Source organism: Schistosoma mansoni, chromosome 3 (assembly GCF_000237925.1).
Source record: "Schistosoma mansoni strain Puerto Rico chromosome 3, complete genome".
Lineage (NCBI taxonomy): Eukaryota > Metazoa > Platyhelminthes > Trematoda > Strigeidida > Schistosomatidae > Schistosoma > Schistosoma mansoni.
In genome coordinates this window covers 22,887,432-22,909,875 of record NC_031497.1, presented here as the reverse complement: position 1 = coordinate 22,909,875, position 22,444 = coordinate 22,887,432, and the positions used below count along the sequence as shown (strand labels likewise).

The 22,444-nt window shown below is 34.0% G+C and overlaps 1 protein-coding gene across 2 annotated transcripts in view; it reads right to left on the bottom strand.

The window, feature by feature from the left end:
- Nucleotides 1-22,069, bottom strand: part of Smp_136710.1 (putative calcium-transporting atpase sarcoplasmic/endoplasmic reticulum type (calcium pump)) — a gene marked incomplete at both ends in the record, with an annotated part of 44,458 nt that extends 22,389 nt beyond the window's left edge. For both annotated transcript variants that reach the window (XM_018799688.1, XM_018799689.1), the window contains 5 exons: nucleotides 1,831-2,228; nucleotides 10,383-10,705; nucleotides 14,459-14,597; nucleotides 16,448-16,552; nucleotides 22,049-22,069. In XM_018799688.1, coding sequence (XP_018651452.1) covers nucleotides 1,831-2,228; nucleotides 10,383-10,705; nucleotides 14,459-14,597; nucleotides 16,448-16,552; nucleotides 22,049-22,069 — 986 coding nt within the window. The remainder of the gene's footprint in view (nucleotides 1-1,830; nucleotides 2,229-10,382; nucleotides 10,706-14,458; nucleotides 14,598-16,447; nucleotides 16,553-22,048) is intronic.
- Nucleotides 22,070-22,444: the final 375 nt, after the last annotated feature.

The window sequence follows — 22,444 nt, the reverse complement described above, 5'->3', positions numbered from 1 at the left end:
TCCTGATAAATAATATATTTTAACGGCTTTATGAAATGATTATAATTGCAGAAAAAACTGTAATTTTGGTACGGTCGAGAGTGGGGAGAGTCCGCTCTCCCTGTCGAAATTCTCTCACATGGACACGCGTATACAACCTCTGCCAGGGAAATTCTACTCACCGCATTCTCACACCAGGGGTGTTGTTTACGAAATTGAGGGAACGAAAAGCGAATGTCCGGCGCTTTAACCGGGTTCGTGGACACCTAGGGCAGTTGGAAAACTCTGGTTCCAAACCAATAGTGTACATGGGCTCCAGCACCCTGAAAGAACAAGTGGTGTATGAATCAATCGTTAGTCACCTGCTACCATGGGACTGAATCTCCTTACGTTGTTCCACTGCCTTGTGGATCAGGTTTTTAAGTCAAAGGCTCCGGGTGTGGCTCCCTAAGAAAACCGCCTGTTTCGATTTGGGCACCCGGGCAGTATCACAGCCCTCACACAAATCAAATGAGATTTGTGTAGCGCATATATATCTGGTGCCCGCTTGTACCAATATTTATGTGTTTAAACTAAATAAAATAAATGTAAGTTTGAATGATAATGACAAACAATCTTAAGTCCACATATTATTAACAATATATCATACTTAGTAATCTAGATCAAAACAAAGATATGATTTCATTGTTCATGCATTTTCATATCAATTACGTTCCGTTCCCGTTTTTTCCTTATCTATCATCTACTGAAATAGATTATATTGCCTAACCATCGTTATATACTACTTATATGGATATAAGTAACCCACACCACAATTGTACTCTTAATGCCTTTCATCAAGTTGGTAGATGAATATATATATATGAAAAATACATGATGACTGATCATGTAAATTGAGTATTGTATTGTATTCCTACGTTCTATTTCCAAGTAGTTGAGCTATATTAGTGTTCAATAAAGCTAAGTTGGACAAATGACATCATTATTCATTTATTTATTTATTCACGTGTAAATTATAAATATGTGAATATAGTACGCTAGTTAAAGGAGTAATATTCCTCACCTACATAAAGATTAATACTAGTGAACAGTACCGTTAAGTAATAGCAGTTGTTTTCATGTTATTATTGAATTAGAGATCTATTCTAATGTGTAGTCCATAAGTGAAGAGGACTGAAGAGATGTGTTCATTGTGATTCCTTGTTTCATGATGTTGACACTTATTCAAAAGGCTGCGCTTCAGTTTCCAGTACTTTCTGTTCTAGCTCAACTTATCATTTTATTGCAAACGTAAACTATTAAAGTCAATCGGCACTTGTTCATGACTTCATTTATCGAACACACACACATATCATGATAACCAAAATGGAATGCTGAGTAACTTATCTTGAAGATCTGATCAGATACATGATTATCGTTGAATTTAACACAAACAACACCCTATATTTCAATAATTCTTTAATAGTTCCATATATGATATTAATAACCGGTGAATATTAACTACAGTATGAGATACATTTTTATCAATTCCTTTCCTAATCACTTTCTCGTTGCTAAAACTATGGACTACAAGTGATCGGTCTCTTTCGACACTCGTATATGGTGTGTGGATCGCTTCGATATTCTCATTTAGTCACATGGTTTAGTTGTCGTTAGCAATGGAATCCAGGATGAATGTTTCATTCTATTTGAGACTCATCCTGGATTCCACTGTAAGCTACTAATCTAACTTTATTCAAAACATCTGACTTATTTTGAAATTTACTTTTTCTAAAAGACGAAATGAATCTTTTGTGTTATCAGAAATAATTTAAGAAATAAAGTAACTTCCCATCAAAATATGTAACTTACACTTCACCTTCTGGTGCATATTTAGATCCAGTTATTTCAAAGTGATGCACTTCTGGTGCTTTATCATCAGCTTTAGAAAAGATGAACATTCTGCATACACTCATTTGATTTGTAGTCAGTGTACCTGTTTTATCGGAGCAAATAACACTTGTACAACCCAATGTTTCAACTGATGGAAGTGAACGAACAATAGCATTTTTAGCAGCCATTCTACGTGTGCCCAATGCTAAGCACGTTGTAATCACAGCTGGTAAACCTTCAGGAATAGCAGCAACAGCTAGGGCGACAGCAATTTTAAAATAATAAATGGCGCCTTTTAACCAAGAACCACCATGTGCTGGATCATTAAAATGTCCGATATTAATTGCCCATACAGCAACACAAATAATTGAAATAACCTAATTATTTTTTAAAAAAAAAGAACAATATGAAGTAAAATAGTTGAAATTGAAGGGTGATGAATAGTACACTGGGTTAGTTCCCGTTAATCGAACAAGCAATATGACTAAAATGAAGCATAATGAGATGTCCAGTTACTGAAAATAATTGCTAAAAGTCTTTGAAACATTATTTTCTATTGAGTCTGTTATCAATCTTCATCAAGAAGTACGCACAGGTTTAAAAAACTGTCAGATAATGGAATTTCGTTATATGATTGAAGGTATACACCAAAATCGCTGGGTCTAAACATTATGCTAGCCGGTACACACAAACAAGGTTTACTTATGCTTAGCAAGCACTTGACGTTCTCTGAAGAGTTCTATAATCACAATCACTTTGAATTGCAGTCAGAAGTGTTAACATTTAGATATTTGGGTGGAAATTACCCTAATAGTTATTGAACTGCTGATTAGTAACATAAACCACTTTTTCTAGATGTTAAAGGTTATCAGATTCTATTGTTTAAGTAGTGATGTGATCACTAATTTAAGCGATTAAACATTTTACTAAGTCACTAATAAGTCTATTATTATTTTTGAGGATGCATTATTGTCAATCACGTTTAATGATACTGTGGTGTTGTCTACTTATATCCACATAAGTAGTACATGATGATGTTCAGATACAGAATGTATTTTAACAGAAAACCTATAAGGAAAGAACTGAAATGAAACGCAATTGGTAGGAAAATGCATGAACAATGAAATTAGAGAAGATGAAATGATATTTACCGAAGGAACAGTGAAGATTGAGACAATTGATTGTTATTTTGCTAATTAACTGTTTGTTGTATGGTTATCAGAATTTAGTGAGATAGTCTGTAATTTCTGTCTAAATACATTCGATTGTCTCCAGTCGTGTCTTGTTCATTACAATACCATCTCTAACTGTACGTGCAGGATTATCAGTGTTTGACTCTCTGGAAGAGTTTAAATACATTATTATGATTTATATCACCTACCATAACCAAGGATTTTAGTTTTTTAATCCCAACATCAAGAAATTTATGAATTAGGAGTAAACCAGATATTTATTTGATTGACTGTTGCTAATACTTAGCATTGATTCAAGCATTGAACTGATTACTACCCCATCTCAAAGGTTATGTTTAAATATCCTGTCTCACATCTTATAGTATAATTAGTTTTGCTTGATAGATCACAACCTTTATTCATCGACAGAATTTTGTACGTAATCTTGAATGGACACTGTTGTTGTGTCACAGACTTGAACAAGGTAGCTATCCAATACTGTCCAGCTAACAATAGTTATTCAGTTGATAGAGTCTATGAAGAAAAGTATTCTTCGATTTATAATAAATCAAAGATGTACACAACTGAGGAGTTCCATATGAGAACGAAACAGTTGTCTAGTTTTTCCTAGTTCTGAGGGGTCCCACAATAAGACGAAACGGCCGTCCAGTGCTTCCAGGTTTTCTATGGTGGTCTAGCTTCAATTGACTCATGATCGCAACTATATAAAAGTACTAAAATCTACACAAAACCCCCCTTCTGATTATTTAATCGTTTGTTTATTGTTTATAAATGATGTAATTTATCGATGATTCATCTTGGTTGTAAACAAAACTTATTGTTTATCTTAAAGAAAATAATTTGTAGTCAATCAATCATTTTTCCCAGTGTTTAAAAAAATATTCGGACAAAATCAATAAAATTGATTCAGTAACCTGTTAAGAAAATAAATTAACCACTGTAAGATGTACTTTTCTCAAAATAGTATTTTCATGAATCAATTGAAACCAGACCACCATGGAAAACCTGCAAGCACTAAACGGCTGTCTCATCCAATTGTGGGACTCCTCGGCAGTGTGTATCCACGATCCCGTCTCGTGAGTTCCGAACCCAGCACCTTTCAGTCTCGTGCGCGAACGCCTAACCTCTAGACAATGAGCCAGTTGGCATCCGATGGTGTTAATGTTTAACTTCAACCAATCCACGAAATTGAGCAACCATTCATCAATGTTTTCAGTGAGTTACTATCTTACAACAGACTTGGTTGAACTCCACTGGTTACTGCTTCTCACTAGAACTTCAGGAAATACCTCATGGAGCCAGTCACAAAACCCCCTTCTAATTTTCAAAATTATCTTTTATAATTCAGACCCGTAAATTATTTCCTGCCTTATATTTTTCTCTTACACCTTAATTATTGCGTAACCTCATCTGATAATAAGAATCTCGAATCAATTTATGACGTAATCTTTCCTATTCTTCTATAGATATAAATACGAATGTACAGCTTAAGGAAATGATTTCATCGAAAAGAAAAATTTCTTCGTTTAATTCTCTTTATTATTTCTATTCAATGACACAATGGGTGAGGTCGTGCGTACTGACTGCTGAGGAGTCCCATACCAGGACGAAAAAGCTGTCTGGTGCTTCAATGATTTCAATGGTGGTCTACCTAAAATCGATTTATGATCTAAACAATGAAAATTTTTTGTTCTCCATAAATCCCCCAACAATGTTAAAAACTTATTTCTTAACCGTAAAGTGGGAATAAGAAACCAGAAGAAATGTATTTAAGAAAAACTAAGGATTTAAAAGTGATAGAATTGAATGAGATGGGATCAAATTAAAAAGTCATCGTTGAAAAAGATACGTATTGGATCATACATACAGGTCCCATCACTAAGTAAATTAAGCTAAGCAACTCATTCTATTCTATTGTATGTAAATAATTCTGACTTCAAATTTTTAACCTAAACAATTTCATCAGGCAAAAAGTTCAGGTTGTCTATACCTAATACAAATTCACATATTGTCAGTGATCATCACGGATCTGTCACCTATTATACTAATTTGATCATTCACAGATTTTCGCTTCCTGTACACATGACTTATATTTTGACATTATAGTTACCTATGTTTTAATTTTAAATCGTTATTGTAGCTTATAACAATGTCTAAGCCATAGTGAAGTTGCAAATGCGATAGAGGGAAGTAGCGAAATGTATTAATACACAGCGACCAACGATATATGGTGAAAAGACGACTAAAAAGTCAAAATAATTAAAATGAGGATTCATTTAGGACTACAATTGATCAGTCTCTTATTGGCATATGTGCATCCTGTACGAGTTGTCTCGATATTGCTTGAAGTTACAAGTTTTATAAGCAGTGACGAATAGTGGCTAGTAATGGTATCCAGGAGGTGTGTTTCGTCCTATTTGGGATTCATCAGCTGGATATACCTGCATCCCAGAGTTGATGTTCACGCTGGGACTTGAACCCAGTACCATTCGCTCCGAAACGCCATCATATTGTCCATTTAGCTACCGATTCCTGATAGCTATCTGCTTGTGCAACTCTGAGATGCAGGTATATCCAACTGGCGAGTCCCAAATGGGACGAGACGTGCCTCCTAGATTCCATTGCTAGTTACTATCCATCCTTTTACTGCCACTATCCATCAGTGTTGATAGTGAAGACTTTTGGGGCTATGGTTGAAATAATTTTCTGACCAGTGGATTATTATGCTTTCAAAGATCTATAATGTTATGCACACTTACAACATATGTATTTAGTAACAGGTACACATATTAACATGTATACAATGTACATTTATGTAGCACACCTACACTTGTCTATTATACATAAAGATATATACACAGGTAGTTCTTTTCTTGAATGAATATACATTTACTAAAAATAATCCGAACTTTACCTAGTATTTATTTACTTTTTTTCAGACAAAAGAAAAGGAACAAATTCTATACGAAAGATCTAATAGGTGAGTGAAAGTGTGTGTGTGTGAGAGAGAGAGAGAGAGGGAATAGTAGAGGTGTATTTTGTCCATCAATCAAATCTAATCACCGATTTATATAATATTAACTAACCAATCAGAATAAGTAGATTAGGTGAAATTGGGATTATTACAATAAAATCAATATTCTTAAAATAATGGTAAAATTTCATGTTATTTTCTTTACAATTATCAACTTTATCCTTAGTGACTTTATCATTCACTGATGTACATAATGATCATCTTCGTTTATACATGAACATATACCTTAGTGTTATATTTTATTCATGCAATTGTTCGAGGGAGAAATTCTAATCGTTAAACAGAAGGATGGTGGATGCGCACTGTCGAGGAGTCCCATAATAGGACGAAACGGCCGTCCAGTGCTTCGAGGTTTTTCATGGTGGTCTAGCTTCAATTAATTCATCATTTCAACTATAAATTTACTAAAAATCTCCATAAAAGCCCCTTCTGAAAAAAATCATGCATCCTATAATGTATACAATTCAGTTAATATTGGTAACAGTTAGACATGAATTCTAACTAACTTACAGATAAATGCTCATAACATACTAACTAAACCTCCTCTACACATATATATTTATATAATATAGGGCGTGTCTCGTAAGTGTTAAAAACATTTTCAACTATTCCTTGCCCCCAAATGCCATGGTACGACCGAGAGTGGGGAGGGTCCGCTCTCCCTCTCAAAGTGCTCTCATATGGCCACGCGTACATAGCCTCTGCCAAAGAAGTCCTACTAACTGCCTTCTTGTGGCATTACTGTTGTTTACGAAATTGAGAGGACGAAAAGCGAATCTCTGGAGCTTTAACCGGGTTGGTGGATATGGCGCGTTCACCTAGTAGAGTTGGAAAACCCTGATTCCAAACCAATGGTGTACATGGGCTCCAGTATTCTGAGGGAACAAATGGCGTACGAATCAATCGTTGATCACCGGCTACCATGGGACTGCATCTCCTCACGATGTTCCACTGCTTTATGGAACAGATCTTTAGGTCGAAGGTTGCGGGTGTGGCCCCTTAAGAAAACCACCTGTTTCAGTTTTGGCACCTGGACAGTATCACAGCCCTCACACAAATGAAATGAGATTTGTGTGGCACATATACATCTAGTGCTACCTTGTACTAATATTTATGTGTTTAAATAAATAAATAAATAAAACTATTCCTTACACATTATGAATTGAGTTAACAGAAAGCAAAAAAAGATTATTTTCATCATCAGCTAATATCAATTGGATTGTTGGTGAAAATCAGTTAGAGTACTGGGGTAGATGTTTAGGCTGAAGTCTTAGGGATCGTCAGCCTGTCAGTTAGCTATGACGTAAGACCATGCACATATATGCATCAGTCCAAGTTGCCATATCTCATTAACACAACAAGACGGACACTAAATCCATAGAAGCAGTTACTTTGATGGTAGTAATATATATATATATATATATATATATATATATATATATATATATATATATAAGGATGTGATACAAAGAGAATGAATTAGTTCTTAGAAAGAGAGGTATAAAGTAATTTTAATCTTACGGTTTAAAAGTTTAAACAGTGATTGTATAAAGTAATTTTAATCTTACGGTTTAAAAGTTTAAACAGTGATTGTAAAGTAAACAAGAATGATTTACGGTCATTCCACTGCTTATTATGATGTTTACTTTCATAGGAATGATTATTTTCCAGTATAAAAATCTAATACTGCTACGGGTAATAATTTCAATTTATGGTTTTCTTTCGTTGGTCACTATGAGGTGGCTGTAGTATTACAGCTATTTTCCAATCTTTAGCAAATGTATTGTCAAACAATTTTTTTCTTCTACTTAGTAGGTGGGTGCAGCATATAAGAGTGTAATTTTCACTAGATGTTTCATTTTAAGCGTCTGAGATTATCAACATTTATCTGTTGTTACAACGTCAGTGTAGAGCATTCTTATAAACCAAATGGAAACACAGATATAGTGAGATTTATGGCTTTCAATAAAATGCTGCTCCCATCTTTATACATTCAACCGAATCGCTTGGTATATGGTTATAGACTGAGTGATATTAACTTCAAGAAAAGTTATTCCATGTCGTTCAGTTATTCAACTAATTAGTAAGCTTGATAATAAGGTGTGTGTATGTGTGACCGCTAATTTCTTACCATCTTTCCTCAAATATTTATGCTAAAAGATTGGTGACCAAACGACAAACTGTGTAGTGACTTATACTTTTAGGATTGACCATTATATGTATATCAGAGTTCAAATGCCTACAACCTGAACAAATGAATGACAGTCTTGTAACAATCATTATGGTAGTAATATTATTATCATTGCTATTATTATTATTATCATTATCATTACCATTACTACTAATAATAATAGAATTACAATCTTCCTAAAGTTTGTAAGCTTGTGAAAACAAAAAAATTATGGTGGTTAGGCGTCTATGAAACGATTATCTTTGGATTTGATGAAGTTGGTAGTAAGACAATTATATTGCTTATGGGTAATAAATAATGGTATCTCTTTATTTGGTAAGTCGGCATGAAGTTGGGAGCATTGAGTGTCCGTTGAGTGGATTAATATATTTTACATCCATTGTCAGGTCTCAATGTTACACATTCAAACTTTTCTAGTGAAGTGGGTGTCATATCCTCTGATATGTCACTACCTAGATCTAGAAAGTGTCTAGTAGACTTGAGTTCTTAGTGTTTTATCAGATGACATCAGTTTTTGATAAAGATCACCTTCTCAATTCTTATCCGTTCACATTTTCACATAAAATGCCATGAAAAAGAAAAATACCCAGAAAAGGATCGAAACAATAGAGTTAATAATAGATTCAAATTGAAAACAGTTAACAACCTAAATATACTTTTAGATCGTATCCTTATTATCGGATATCATTAATCACTGATTCCCATTGCCCCAAATATTCTAACCAATAAATTTTCCTTAATCAATAATTTGATTTTCACAATATTGTATATTATTAATAAATTGGAAATCTTATAGTTGAAATCATGAGTTAATTGAAGCCAGACCATTATAGAAAACCTGGAAACACTGGACATCCGTCTCGTCCTATTATGGGACTCCTCAGCAATGTGTATCCTCGATCCCACCTCACGAGATTCGAACCCAGGATCTATCAGTCTTGCACGCAAGCGCTTAACCTCTAGGAAATCGGCCAATATTTCAAAATATGATTTATCCAATATATTGTTTACAATAAGTTAATCTGCACTTAAAGCATATGTTCAAATATTGATTTATTTTTTTGATTTTTTTAAAATCAGATCACATGTTTTATTGAATTGTTTCCAAGTCCTTCTATTAATCATTGATAATTGTGTTGCTTAGTGTAATGAAATTTTAACAAAAATCAATTAATCAATAAAACCAAATTATATTTTACGAAAAAAACTCTGTAATCATAATAATATTGATGGATAGTGGCTAGTAGTGGAATCCAGGACGCTCATTTCGTCCTATTTGGGACTAGTCAGCTGGATGTATCTGCATCTCAGAGTTCATGTTCACTTTGGGATTCGAGTGGATAACTCAATATTGTAATAATATGTGTTTGGCAGTGATTGGCTAGAGCTGCTTAACAGAAAACATTAGATATTGATATCATGCTATTTATAACTCTTCGATCACGCAGCTCTACAGAAGATTATTCATTGACTGGATAACCAATTGATAACATCTCTATCTGTGGTATTGGGCATTAGTTTCCCTCAAGTTAGAAGATACACTGTAGTATCGGTTAGTATGTTAAGCCCATATGCCTTATTCTAACTTCTGGACAAGTCAATTCACCTATCCCATCATGAGTCACGTTTACACCTTGTTAATCATTCACTTACTAACCCTGACCATTTTTATATGAGCGTAGGTGTGTGTACACTTTTTTATCCTACTTATCACATGTCTGTCATTTATTTTTGTCTGACTACAAATGTTGATTAACGCTTGATTAAAGTGAGTTGGCTTACCTGCCATCTCCAATGCGTATCATTTTTACTTCGCTCGCTGATATTTACTCATATGCTTATAACTTTCTGGCCTGCGTCAATTGTTAATAAAACTGTAGCTGTCACTTCTCTTTGTCTTCTGATTTTATGCACCGTTAAAATTTGTATTATAACGTTTATCGAGGTGAACGATTAGTGAAGCACGGCATTACAACACCTTAAAGTAACACAAAACCTAGGTTTCTTGATCATTACCTCAACTACTATTAACTTTGAATAGTTGTTATAGTAACAAGACTAATAAAACTGTAATAAAAAAATAAGAGAAAAAAAGGTACAATCAATCACTTACTTTTGATAATTGTTGTCCAAATTCATCTAATTTTTGTTGTAATGGTGTTTTATCTGGTTCTGTATCCATCATTTGATTACGAATTTTACCAATTTCCGTCATAAGACCAGTAGAAACAACTATACCTCTTGCTTTACCAGCAGCAATATTAGTACCACTAAATAAAATATTTTTTTTATCTTGATTAACAGCTCTTGGATCTGGTACAGCATCAGTGAATTTAATCACGGATACAGATTCACCAGTTAAAATAGATTGATCTACTCTTAATGTTGTACTCATTATTTTAATTATTCTCATATCAGCTGGTACTTTATCACCAACTGTATAAGAAAAAAGAAACAAAATTAATGTGTAAAAATAAGGTGGTCAGTTTGTTGAATAATTCTTTTTCAATTATATTTTAATTATTATAAAATTTCCACGAAATTGAGTAACCAATCACCAATGTCTTCAGTGAGTTGATATCTTCCAACAGACCTGATTGAACTTCACTGGTTACTGCTTCTCACTAGAACTCCAGGAAATACATCATGGAGCCAGTCACTAATGAGTGTATGATCATTATCAGAAGGGGGTTTGTGGAGATTTCAGTATTTTTGAAAGTTGAAATCATGAGTCAATTGAAGCTAGATCACCATGGAAAATCTGGAAGCACTGGATGGCCGTTTCGTCTTATTGTGGGACTCCTCAGAAGTGAGCATTCACTATCCCGCCTCACGAGATTCAAACCCAGGACCTATCAGTCTCGCGCGCGAGCACTTAACCGACTGAGGATTAGATTAAGAACATTCAGAGATTGAGACAAAAGCTTTTAATTTAAACTATTAAACTAACTTCGAATGATCTATATTAACATTTATTGTTTGATATATAAAACTGGTTGAATGAATACCTTTTACTGATTGAAAACTATGTGATTTCAGATAGATGTATGTTAATGAGTTTGAATTGTACTTCTGATGGGTTTCTACTAAGCTACATAGATTGATTTTAATGGATAACAGAAATGTTTTGTAGTTTTCTCAACTTGATTGGATAGAACGTATGTACTGTTTCTGGAATTTAATGTAAATTTTAGTTAAGGCGCCGTCTGGATAGTAATGTTTCATGACATCTAATGTATCTAATGTATAGTTTGATGTGGATACTTTAAATGTAATCAATTGAAGCTTAAAATTAGGTAGAATAACGTCAGTCATTCATTAGTTGTCATTTTGTTCATAATCTTCATTGTTCCTAAACTATTCCGTTAAAATCGATATTTGAGATAAAGTAAATACTATCAAAATCACCAAACTGCATCATGAGGCAAACCCTAACTTGGAATCCGGAAGGGAAGTGGAAAAGTAGAAGGTCAAAGAACACATTACGTCGGGAAATAGAAGCAGATATGAGAAGGATGAATATTAACCGGAAAGAACTGGAAAGGATTGCTTGGGACAGGGTTGAATGGAGATTGCTGGTGTGCGGCCTGTGCTCCTCGACAAGGGGTAACAGGCATAAGTAAGTAAATACTATCAAGAAACAAATCAAGGATAACTAAACAATCAAAATATACCTCATGGATTATACAGCTGATTAGAATAATATATATAGCTAAAAATAATACTTTCAATGAAAAGATTTTATTAGAAACTAGTAAATTAATTGAAGATTTAAATGTTCTGTAAAACAAATAATTGAAATATAATTTGTTTATTATACCTAGCAACCTTATACATAACCTATAAGACTACTTTATGATTCAGACAGTGAAAAACAAACAAACATTCCAACCTCAAGAATACAAAAAACAATTTACCATTACTCAATAACAGTTCAAAATCAATATTATTGAATTACAACATATTTACCGTTTAGTCTATTGTTAATTAATAGTGAAAGGTGTAAAAATAAAATAGTTGATCGGAATCAGTTAAAGAAAAACAAAAACAAACAAATATAAGCAATGATGGATAGTGGCTGGCAATGGAATCTAGGAAGCGAGTTTCGTCCTATTTGGAACTCGTCAGTTGGATATACCTGCATCTCAGAGTTGATGTTCACTCTGGAACTCGAACCTAGTACCGTTCGTTTCAAACGCCAACACGTTATCCACTTAGCTACTGAGTCCCGAGATGCAGGAACATCCAGCTGATGAGTCCTAAATAGGACGAAACATGCGTCTTAGATTTCACAACTAGCTACTATCCATCATTGCTTATAAAGCTTGTCACTTCAGGCAATATCAAGGCAGTCCGTACAGGATGCATATATGCCAACAAGAGACTGATTAATTGCAGTCCTAAATAACAATGGGAAGATACAAGTAAACAACACCAAGTGAATAAAACAAACAACATTTTGAATAGCTACTTTGAAACATTCAGAGATTTTGTATAAACTAAGATCGGAAACCTTGAAGCTCATAACATTAGTAACTATCCAGGTATTTCACATCCATTAATTGAAGCTGTAATGAAACTTCTGTTTATTCTCTTTTCACTTTCTTATATATTAGAGATTGGATTAATCAATAATTAGAAGGATAGAATGTATTTCTGTTTTTCATGTTTATTGTCATTAGATATGATTATTGAATCTTGTAACCGAGTGATTACATAACAGTCAGTAATAATCACTAATCTCTGCATTGACTTATCTTCTAAAAATTGTATCAAAAACTGTAAAAAAATGTATTTTTTTTATTGGTTGTTTGAATCTTCCCATTGATGTTTAGAACTAGAACTGATCAGTCTTTTATTCATATATGTGCATCCTGTCTATATTGTCTCAATATTGTCACAACTTCACAGTTAACTAAAAATGGTCGGTGTAAGTGTGATAGAGGAATATTAGTTCAATGATAAATCTTCTGACTGAACGATTGAATCAGTTTCCTAACCTCTTCTAATAACCCCAGGCTAAGTCTATACGACAACTTGAACACTAGAGAAAAGGCGCGAAATATGGAAAGAACACTTTACTCCAAGGTTGGTTTGTGTACAGAAAATTTAGAGTATTTATAGCATTTTAGATGGCCTTGTGCTTCTGGAACGCTACTAAACATACTAGCAGTATAGATAATCATCCAATCAGAAATATGACACTTAACTCTTCACTTTCAAGATGTATCTGAGAAACGTCTATTGAATACTGATGGGATAAAATGTTTCCCAGAGTTTTCGGAGCATCTTTGGGCTTTTTTCTGAGGAATATTTTGGGTTTCCCGAACATTCAAAAAACCCATCTTAAATCATTACTTCTAGTATAACTGAATATCGAATAAAGTGTAAATTGGCGGCCTGTTTAAACATCTGTTGTTATATCTGGAGCCTTGATTCTTACTATGCCGCAAACTACTAGACTACTTGAACGATAGAACCCGCAACGTCGCAAAAGAGAAGACGAAAGACTAGTAAGTAGGAAGTTTTTTCCCCAAAACAGTGTCAAAATGTAGTACAGAAATCTCGTGTATTTATAGTTTTTTGGCTGAATGTAAATCATCATTTTGGTCAACCAATAGGCACATAGGGGTCATTCTTATCCATCCAATGGGGAAGCTACACGTCGACATTCTAGAATATTCCCCTGGCAGTGATTGGATGGAATGTCTGTGGCTCTTCCTGGGCTTCTTAAGGCTTCCTAGAGTCTACCGACGAGCCGTCCTTACATCTGTGCTATCAGTCCCTGTCATCTAGATATTTCAACAAGTTATCTAATTTCGTTTGTTTTAATACAACATTATGGCTATTAATCGCATAACCTATTCAGGTGCGTTTCTGAAAAGTGTGAAACCTTTCGCTGTAAAGGTTACAGAAGGCCTAATCAGAGATATCATGGTTGCTGGCAATATGCAGCCAGAAGAATGTACATTATTCAGATGTCGATTGACTGGGCTGCTAAGTTCTAACTGGCGATCACTCAATATTTATCGTCAGGAAGGACGAAGAATTAAGAAACGGAAACTTGTTGAAGTACTTTGTGCTGAGAATTGTATACTGTACCAAAAATATAATATTGAATAAAGCTAATAATAATAATTCAAGGCAGTTTCTCATAACAACAAGTACATTTAAAAATTTGTTACTCACCTGATACTTCAACAATATCACCTGGTACCAATTCTCTGGCTTTAATTCGTTGAATACCATAATGACTTTTTCGAAATACTTTAGCTATCTCCGGTTCATATTCTTTTAATGCTTCAATAGCTGATTCAGCATTACGTTCCTAATAATAGATTTAATGATAATTAATGATAATTAATGAAATTCCATGTTAACTCTTATAAAGATAATTTGTATCAGATTTATGAGTAGTATCTTGGAAACCACGAAGTCATACTTTCTTAGATCAATCGAGTTAATTAAAGATTTGTGTCAGTTGTAAATATCTTACTAGGGACATGTTATATAACCAATTGATTGAGGTACAGAATATCTTAATAGCTGAATCTTAGCATGAGATTTCAAGATATTGTAGTAAATGGTATGAGTTCTGTAAATAATGTGCTTCACTGAATGAATGGCCAGACACTATCAGCAACAAGCTACTGTGGGAGACAACAAAACAGATTCCATCCAGTGGAGGAAGAAATCAGGAAGAAGCAATGGAAGTGGATAGGACACACTTTGAGGAAATCACCCAACTGTGTTACACGACAAGCCCTTACATGGGATGCTGAAGGCCAAAGGAGGAGAGGAAGACCGAAGAACACATTACACCGAGAAATGGAGACAGATATGAGAAGAATGAACAGAAATTGGATAGAACTAGAAAGGAAGGCCCAGTACAGAGTGGGTCGGAAAATGTTGGTCGGCGACCAATGCTCGATTGGGAGTAACAGGCGTAAGTTAGTAAGTAAGTAAGTACTGAATGAACAGAATATGAAGAGATAGCTATTCAGTGTTTCTCAATTTATATTTCATCAAACAATATTGGTTTTCTAAGATGAATTATCTTTGAAGGAGCGAGTGAATTAAGTGATCAAGAAGTTCAAATAGTAAATTGAACAAAGCTTTAATGTGTGTTCAGTTCAATCCCTTCATTGAATCATGAATGTTATAAAATTTACACAAAATTATTATTGATTAGGTTTCAGAGTTTTTTGACCCTAATGACTATATGGAATTTCCAGCTTTAACAACATATCGTATAATGAACTCATAATGTTAGAATGATTATCAGTTATTTTATGTTATTCAACTGACGTTGGTTACTAAAATTATATTAAACAGTAATCTATTCATATTCACTTGGTATTGTTTGGTTGAATCTTGATGTTTAGGAGTTCAACTGATCAGTCTCTTGTTGGCATATATACATACCATGCGGACCGCCTCGATATAGGCTTAATTCATAAGCATTATAAGCAAAGATTTATAGTGGCTAGCAGTGGAATCTAGGAGGCGCGTTTCGTCTTATTTGGGTCTCGTCAGTTGGATGTACCTGCAACTCAGAGTTGATATTCACTGCGGAACTCGAACCCAATACCGTTCACTTCAAATCCGATAACGTTATCCACTTTGCTACTGGGTCCCGATAACCAATTATCAATTTTTTCCATACTACTACTATTTCTATCATAAATATATAAAACTTACAAATATTACTACTATCATAATCATTACTACTTTCTTCAAACAATAAAATCATATGCTCACTAGTGACTGACTTCAAGAGATATTTCCTTGAGTTCTATTGGGAAGCAGTGGCCAGTGGAGTTCTGCCAAGTCTGTTGTAGAGATATCAGCTCACTGAAGACAATTGGTGAACGGTCGCTCAAAATCGTGGATTGGTTGAAGTTAGACATTAACACCGTTGGATGCCGGCTCAGTGGTCTATCGGTTAAGGGCTCCGGCTCGAGTCTGGTAGGTCCTGGGTTCAAATCTTGTGAAGCGAGGTCGTGGATGCGCACTGCTGAGGAGTCCCATAGTAGGACGTAACGGCCGTCAAGCAGTGCTCCCAGGTTTTCGATGGTGTTCTAGCTTCAACTGACTCATGATTTCAACTGTGAAAATACTAAATTCTCCATAAAACCTCCTCTGATCAATAAAATATGAAACAATGTATAAACTTACTTGCCAAACACCAATTACAGCATTAGCAATCAATATAAGTAGAATAACCAGTGGCTCTACAAATGCACTTATACTTTCTTCATTCTCTTCAAATAAAGCAAGTACCTAGAAAAAAATTTAATTACAAAATGGATTCAAAAAAATAATCTAAATGTAATTTACTACTGAAATATTTTATTATTATATGTAAATATTCATATTTTATTATTAAAACTTTCGTTGTTTTTATCTGGCTCTTCCCAAACCATGCTGGTAGATGTTCACTCATTTGTTGGTTAAGTTGCTTAGTAGTACGCCCAATATAGCTATCTCCACAGGAGCAACTGAATTTATAAATGCACATAGAGGAGGCCAACTCAGGTAACTTTTCCTTCGATTGAGTAGACATCACTGATCGACTCGAGAAAGTCGACTCAAGATTGGCTGCGTAGAATGTCTTGCTAATTACTTTGGTTAACCTATCTTTCAGAATATCGGTAGTCACATCTTCGTTGAATTATAGTTTCATGTATAAAAGTTTCTTTCGAACAGGTGAAATCTTAAACTTCTTTCTTGTATCATACATGTACTTTTTAATTAACGCACTAAGGTAAACAAAATCCTAGAGTTCGTAAATTATGTAATGTTGGGAAAAGTTTTATTTTAACATTTATATTTGTGAGAAACATTTGATTTTTAGTTATAATATGTTCTAATTCAAGTGTTCCACCCCCACCCCCCTTTTATTCTGTTATGATTTTACTTTGACCATACTTATCTCTTAGAACAATAGGTTTCATTGAAAAACCATACTGCTGTAGTGAACAAGAACACGAGTGGGAACAATCGAATGTACTTGATATGAAATTACAGAATATCTTAGTAAAATCTGATAACTATAAAGTAAACAGTTAATTTCCTATTTATCAATCAATTGCTTCAATCTTGACTGTTCCTTCTGAAAATAGCAGTCCATAGTCTCCGATTATTATTGTTCATTCATTTTCATACTAATTACGTTTCGTTCCCATTCTTTCCTTATCGATCTTCTGCTGAAATACATTCTGTGCCTGACCATCGTCATATATACTACTTATGTAGATATAAATAACTCACACCACACTGCTGCCACACTTTATGTGTGCGTGAATAATTCGAAAAAATTTTCATCTATTTGCGAATGATTTAGAGTTCGCTAGTTGGAACTGATCCTAATAGGTTGGTTAGTTAGTTAAGACAGTTAGAATATACGACGAATTCTCAAAATTAAACCTAAATAATTCAGTCTGTGTAAATGTGTATTCATCCATGTAAAATTCAATGTTGATTTTGTTGTATGGAACAAGGAAAAGAGAAAAATCCAAGTGATAATTATTTCCCAACATTCGTCATGTAATTCTAAAGGCTTCAACATTAAAGTCGGTATTTTCATTAAAGAATTTGAATTACATAAGATATCAATTTGATGTTACTAATTATAACGTGTTATAGATAAGATGATGGTTGGAGGTGGTCAACAGGAAACCCTGGACCCGGGTTTCATGCTACTTTCTTGATACGGTGTGGAAGTTGAACTTTATCACCAATCCACAGATATTCTAGCGATAAAATGTGAAATAAACTTGAAACGCATGACATCGATCACTACCCAGTGGTCAATCAATTGTGATTACATCTCTGACCTACAGTAAGTCGGTCGCCGCCTGAATAGCTCAGTGGTAACGTCTCTGACTGTGAAGTTGAGTGACACGGGATTGAATCCGTCAGGGAGCATCAGTTCCCCCAAGATTACAGGTACGTTAAATGGTTTCGAAGTCTTAACTTCATATCTAATTGGTCAATATCTTCATTGACTTATGTTTAATAAAACTGAAGTCATCATCATAAAATAGTGACTCCTAATTCAGTTATTTAATTTCCTTCATCTGAATAAGTTAATTTATAGTCGATTTGTTTTAGTCAGATGATTAATCAATCCATTCGTTTCCTGAAATCATATCAGTTGAAATAAGAACCTGCTTATGATACTTTGACTTTCTATGACTGGCTTTAAGAAGTAATTCCTGAAGTTCTAGTGAGAAGCAGTGACTAGTGGAGTTCAACCAGGTCTGTTGTGAGATAGTAGCTAACTAAAGACAATGGTGGATGTGTCGCTCGATTTCGTGGATTGGTTGAAGTTGGACATTCACACCGTTGAGTGCCAGCTGGCTCGGTGGTCTAGTGGTTGAGCGCTTGCGCGCGAGACTGGTAGGTTCTGGGTTCGAGTCTCGTGAGGAGGGACTGTGGATGCGCACAACCAAGGAGTCTCACAGTAGGACGAAACAACTCTTCAGTGCTTCCAGGTTTTCTATAGTGGTCTAGCTTCAATTGACTTATAATACAATAACCTTTTCGTTATTTGCTTACAGACTATCATATGCAATATTTTAGACTCAAGTAAAGTCAATTTATCTGTTGAATGATAGTCGTAATATGAATATTCGTGGATAAGATTAAATAATACCCATGAAATAAGAGACTAGCTGAATCTTTATAGCAATACATTGTTTATTAGACATATCGTTAGCAAAGACAAACACGATAACAAAGATTTATCACTTAGTCCTTCGGAAACAATCATTTTTATGTTTTTTCTTCGTTTTGATCACTTTATTATTCAATAGAAGATTCATTCTTTGTGTAACATGACTTATCTTCAATAAAAAGTAAGAACTTAGACATCACTAAGGAAGTACAAATTATTGATTTTTACAGATGTATACAAAGGAAGTTTAAAATTTAAACAAACAAATTTCAGATTTGTAGTGTGGTGTGGTCTACTTATATCCATATAAGTAATATATGGTGATGGTTAGATATGGGATGTATTTTGGCAGAAGACCGATAAGGAAAGATCTGAAATGAAGCGCAATTGGTAGGAAAATGCATGAACAATGGAATTAGAGAAGATGAACTGATATTTACAGAAGGAACAGTGAAGATTGAGACAATTGGTTGTTATTTTGTAAATTAACTATTGACTGTATGGTTATTAGAATTTAGTGAGATAGTCTGTAATTTGTGTCTAAATACATTCGATTATCCCCACTCGTGTTTTTGTTCACTACAATAGTACCTACAGACAGTCATGTTTTAGGATCTAGCTTTCCGGAAATCATATCAACTTCAAGGTGTACGTAGTAAGTAATAACATCTTCAATAATACAGAGTGTTTTTTAAATAGGCTTATAAATGACAGAATCACAGAATCAAGATAAAGTTTGCTATTCTTTTTATCACCAGTTTCACCATTTAAAAAGATGTTGCTGTGAGAGTTACATGTAAAACAAGGCAGATTCTTAATTTGTTTCCAGACATAAATAGCATCTTTTTTCAGTGTTACATCAAGAAGGTTTAATTGATATTCTATTTTTTTTTATGGGGGGGGGAGTTATGAAATTTCTTTAAATTCATCTATTGATTAATTAAATAATACCATCATGTAACAAATGTTCTATCGATAACTTATTTGTATCAACCAATTATATTCAAACAGCAGATAGATAATCAAAGAATAGTCTTAACAATCAAATCTCTTCAAGTTTTACAATTATATCCAAATAAGCAATCCTAAAAATCCCACAATAGGACAAAACGGCCATCCAGTGCTTCCAGGTTTTCCATGGTGGTCTAGCTTTAATTGACTCATGATTTCAACTATGAAGAATACTGAAATCTCCACATAAACCCCTTCCAATCCTAAAAACGACCAGATTTAAGACAAAATAAACCAGAAGGAGTTTTATGGATATTATAGTAATTTTAACAGTTAAGATCATGAATCAATTGAAGCTAGACCACTATGGATCGTGTATGCTCACTGCTGAGGAATCCCACAATAGGATGAAACGGCTGTCCAGTGCTTCTAGGTTTTTCATCGTGGTCTAGCTTCAATCGATTCATGATCTCAACTGTTAAAATTACAAAATAAGTCGTTTAAAAAGTATAATACATCAATTTAGGATAGTAAAATATGAAATGTCAAGTTGAATAAGTTTATACGTTCAATAAAGTTATGAGATAAATGATCTGAATAAATATAGTCACCATGAGGGTGAGAGAGAGACAAGAATGTAATTATAAATCAGAAATCATGTAATATGTAGGATAATATGAATTGGGTACGAATTAGTAAGTAGAGATGGATGCTGAATAGATTTCTCAAGGCGTTTGCAAGTGTTATAATAATAATGACAATAGTGATAATAATAATAAGATATGTGATTAAAACAAGTTGTAGTTTCTAAATGATCTATTTCGCCTTATGTGATATGGCAATTCGAACTGATGTACGTAAGTACGTACGAAGTTCTACGTTGTGACTGGCTGACTGATTTCACCTTAAATCTGGCCACTTTTGGTGTTATTAATGTGAATATTATCATTATGGAATTTGAAAAGAGTATTCTTCATTCATATATTGGTGCTTTAGTGTGATAAGAATTTTTCGGTAATTATATTTATTGAAACGACTGTGTTCACTGGTATAAATCTACTGGGTTCAATAGAGTTTACTTTGGATTTTTTCTTTGAAATGTCAGAGTACGAATTGACTGACATATGAAAGAATAAACATGATAGGATAAGGGTACACAACATTTTTCTTCTTCTTACGCCTGTTACCGTTGTTGTCGTCGAGGAGCATAGGTAGCCGACCAGCATTCTACATCCAACCCTATCCTGGACAATATTTTCCACTTCTTTACAGTTAATATTCATCCTTTTCATATCTGCTACTATTTCCCGACGTAATGTATTCTTTGGCATTCCTCTTTAACGCTTCCCTTCAAGATTACAAGTTAGTACTTGCCTCGTGATGCGGTTTGGTGATTCCTTCAATGTAGGTCCTATCCACTTACAACGTCTTCTCCTAATTTCCTCTTCACTTGGAAGCTGGTTTGTCCTCTCCCACAAAAGGCTGTTGCTCATGATATCAGGCCAGTGAATGTTGAGTATTTTGCGTAGACAAGTGTTTATAAATACTTGTACCTTCTTGACGATGGATGTAGTAGTTCTCCACGTTTCGGCTCCGTACAGTAGGACTGACTGTCTTGACGTTCGTATTGAAGATTGTGACTTTGAAATTAGTTGAGAGTTGTTTTGAGTTCCATATATTCTTCAATTGTAGAAATGCTGACCTTGCTTTGCCAATTCTCGCCTTTACATCTGCCTTAAAGATATAATGATTATAATAATTATACTAGAAAACTTGATAAAACCTGCTTTTTGAAATGACTTCAGCTAACTACTTTCAAATAACTCACCCAGAGTTTTACAAACTGAATAAACTGATACAACTGTAAATTAAATATCATTTCTAAAGTAAACATCATTGTATATACAGAGGTTAATCAGTCAGCCAGAACCACCTCAGCTGATAATCAACTGATAAGAAACTAATGAATTAAAATGAATACATGTTATTCTATTGTAATTATACTACTTAATTACTACTTATTTATTCATTAAAAGACATGAATGAATTTCCATATTCATAAATTAAAAATGAAATTAGAAAGTTTTAAACTCTTTCCTCCCTCCCCCCTTCCCTACCGAAAAAAAAACAAAAAAAAGGATACTTACAAATGAGATAATTGCGGCCATTAATAAAATTTTAACAAGTAAATCATCAAATTGTTCAAGTACAAGTTGCCAAATTGCTTTAGCTATAATAAAAGTTAAAAAAAATAAATTATACAGAATAATTGATAACTTTTATATAAGATAGTAGTAGATTTCAATCATAGTTGAAATCATAAGTTAATTGAAGTTAAACCACTATGGAAAACCTGGAAGCATTGGACGGCTGTTTCGTTCTATTGTGGCACTCCTCAGCAGTGCGTATTCACGATCCCACCTCACCCTCCTCCTTTACCCGGGCTTAAGACCGGTAGTAACTCTAGAAGAGCTACGGATGAGGATCGGTAAAGCAAGGACCACATTCCTACAATTGAAGAACATATAGAACTCAAAACAACT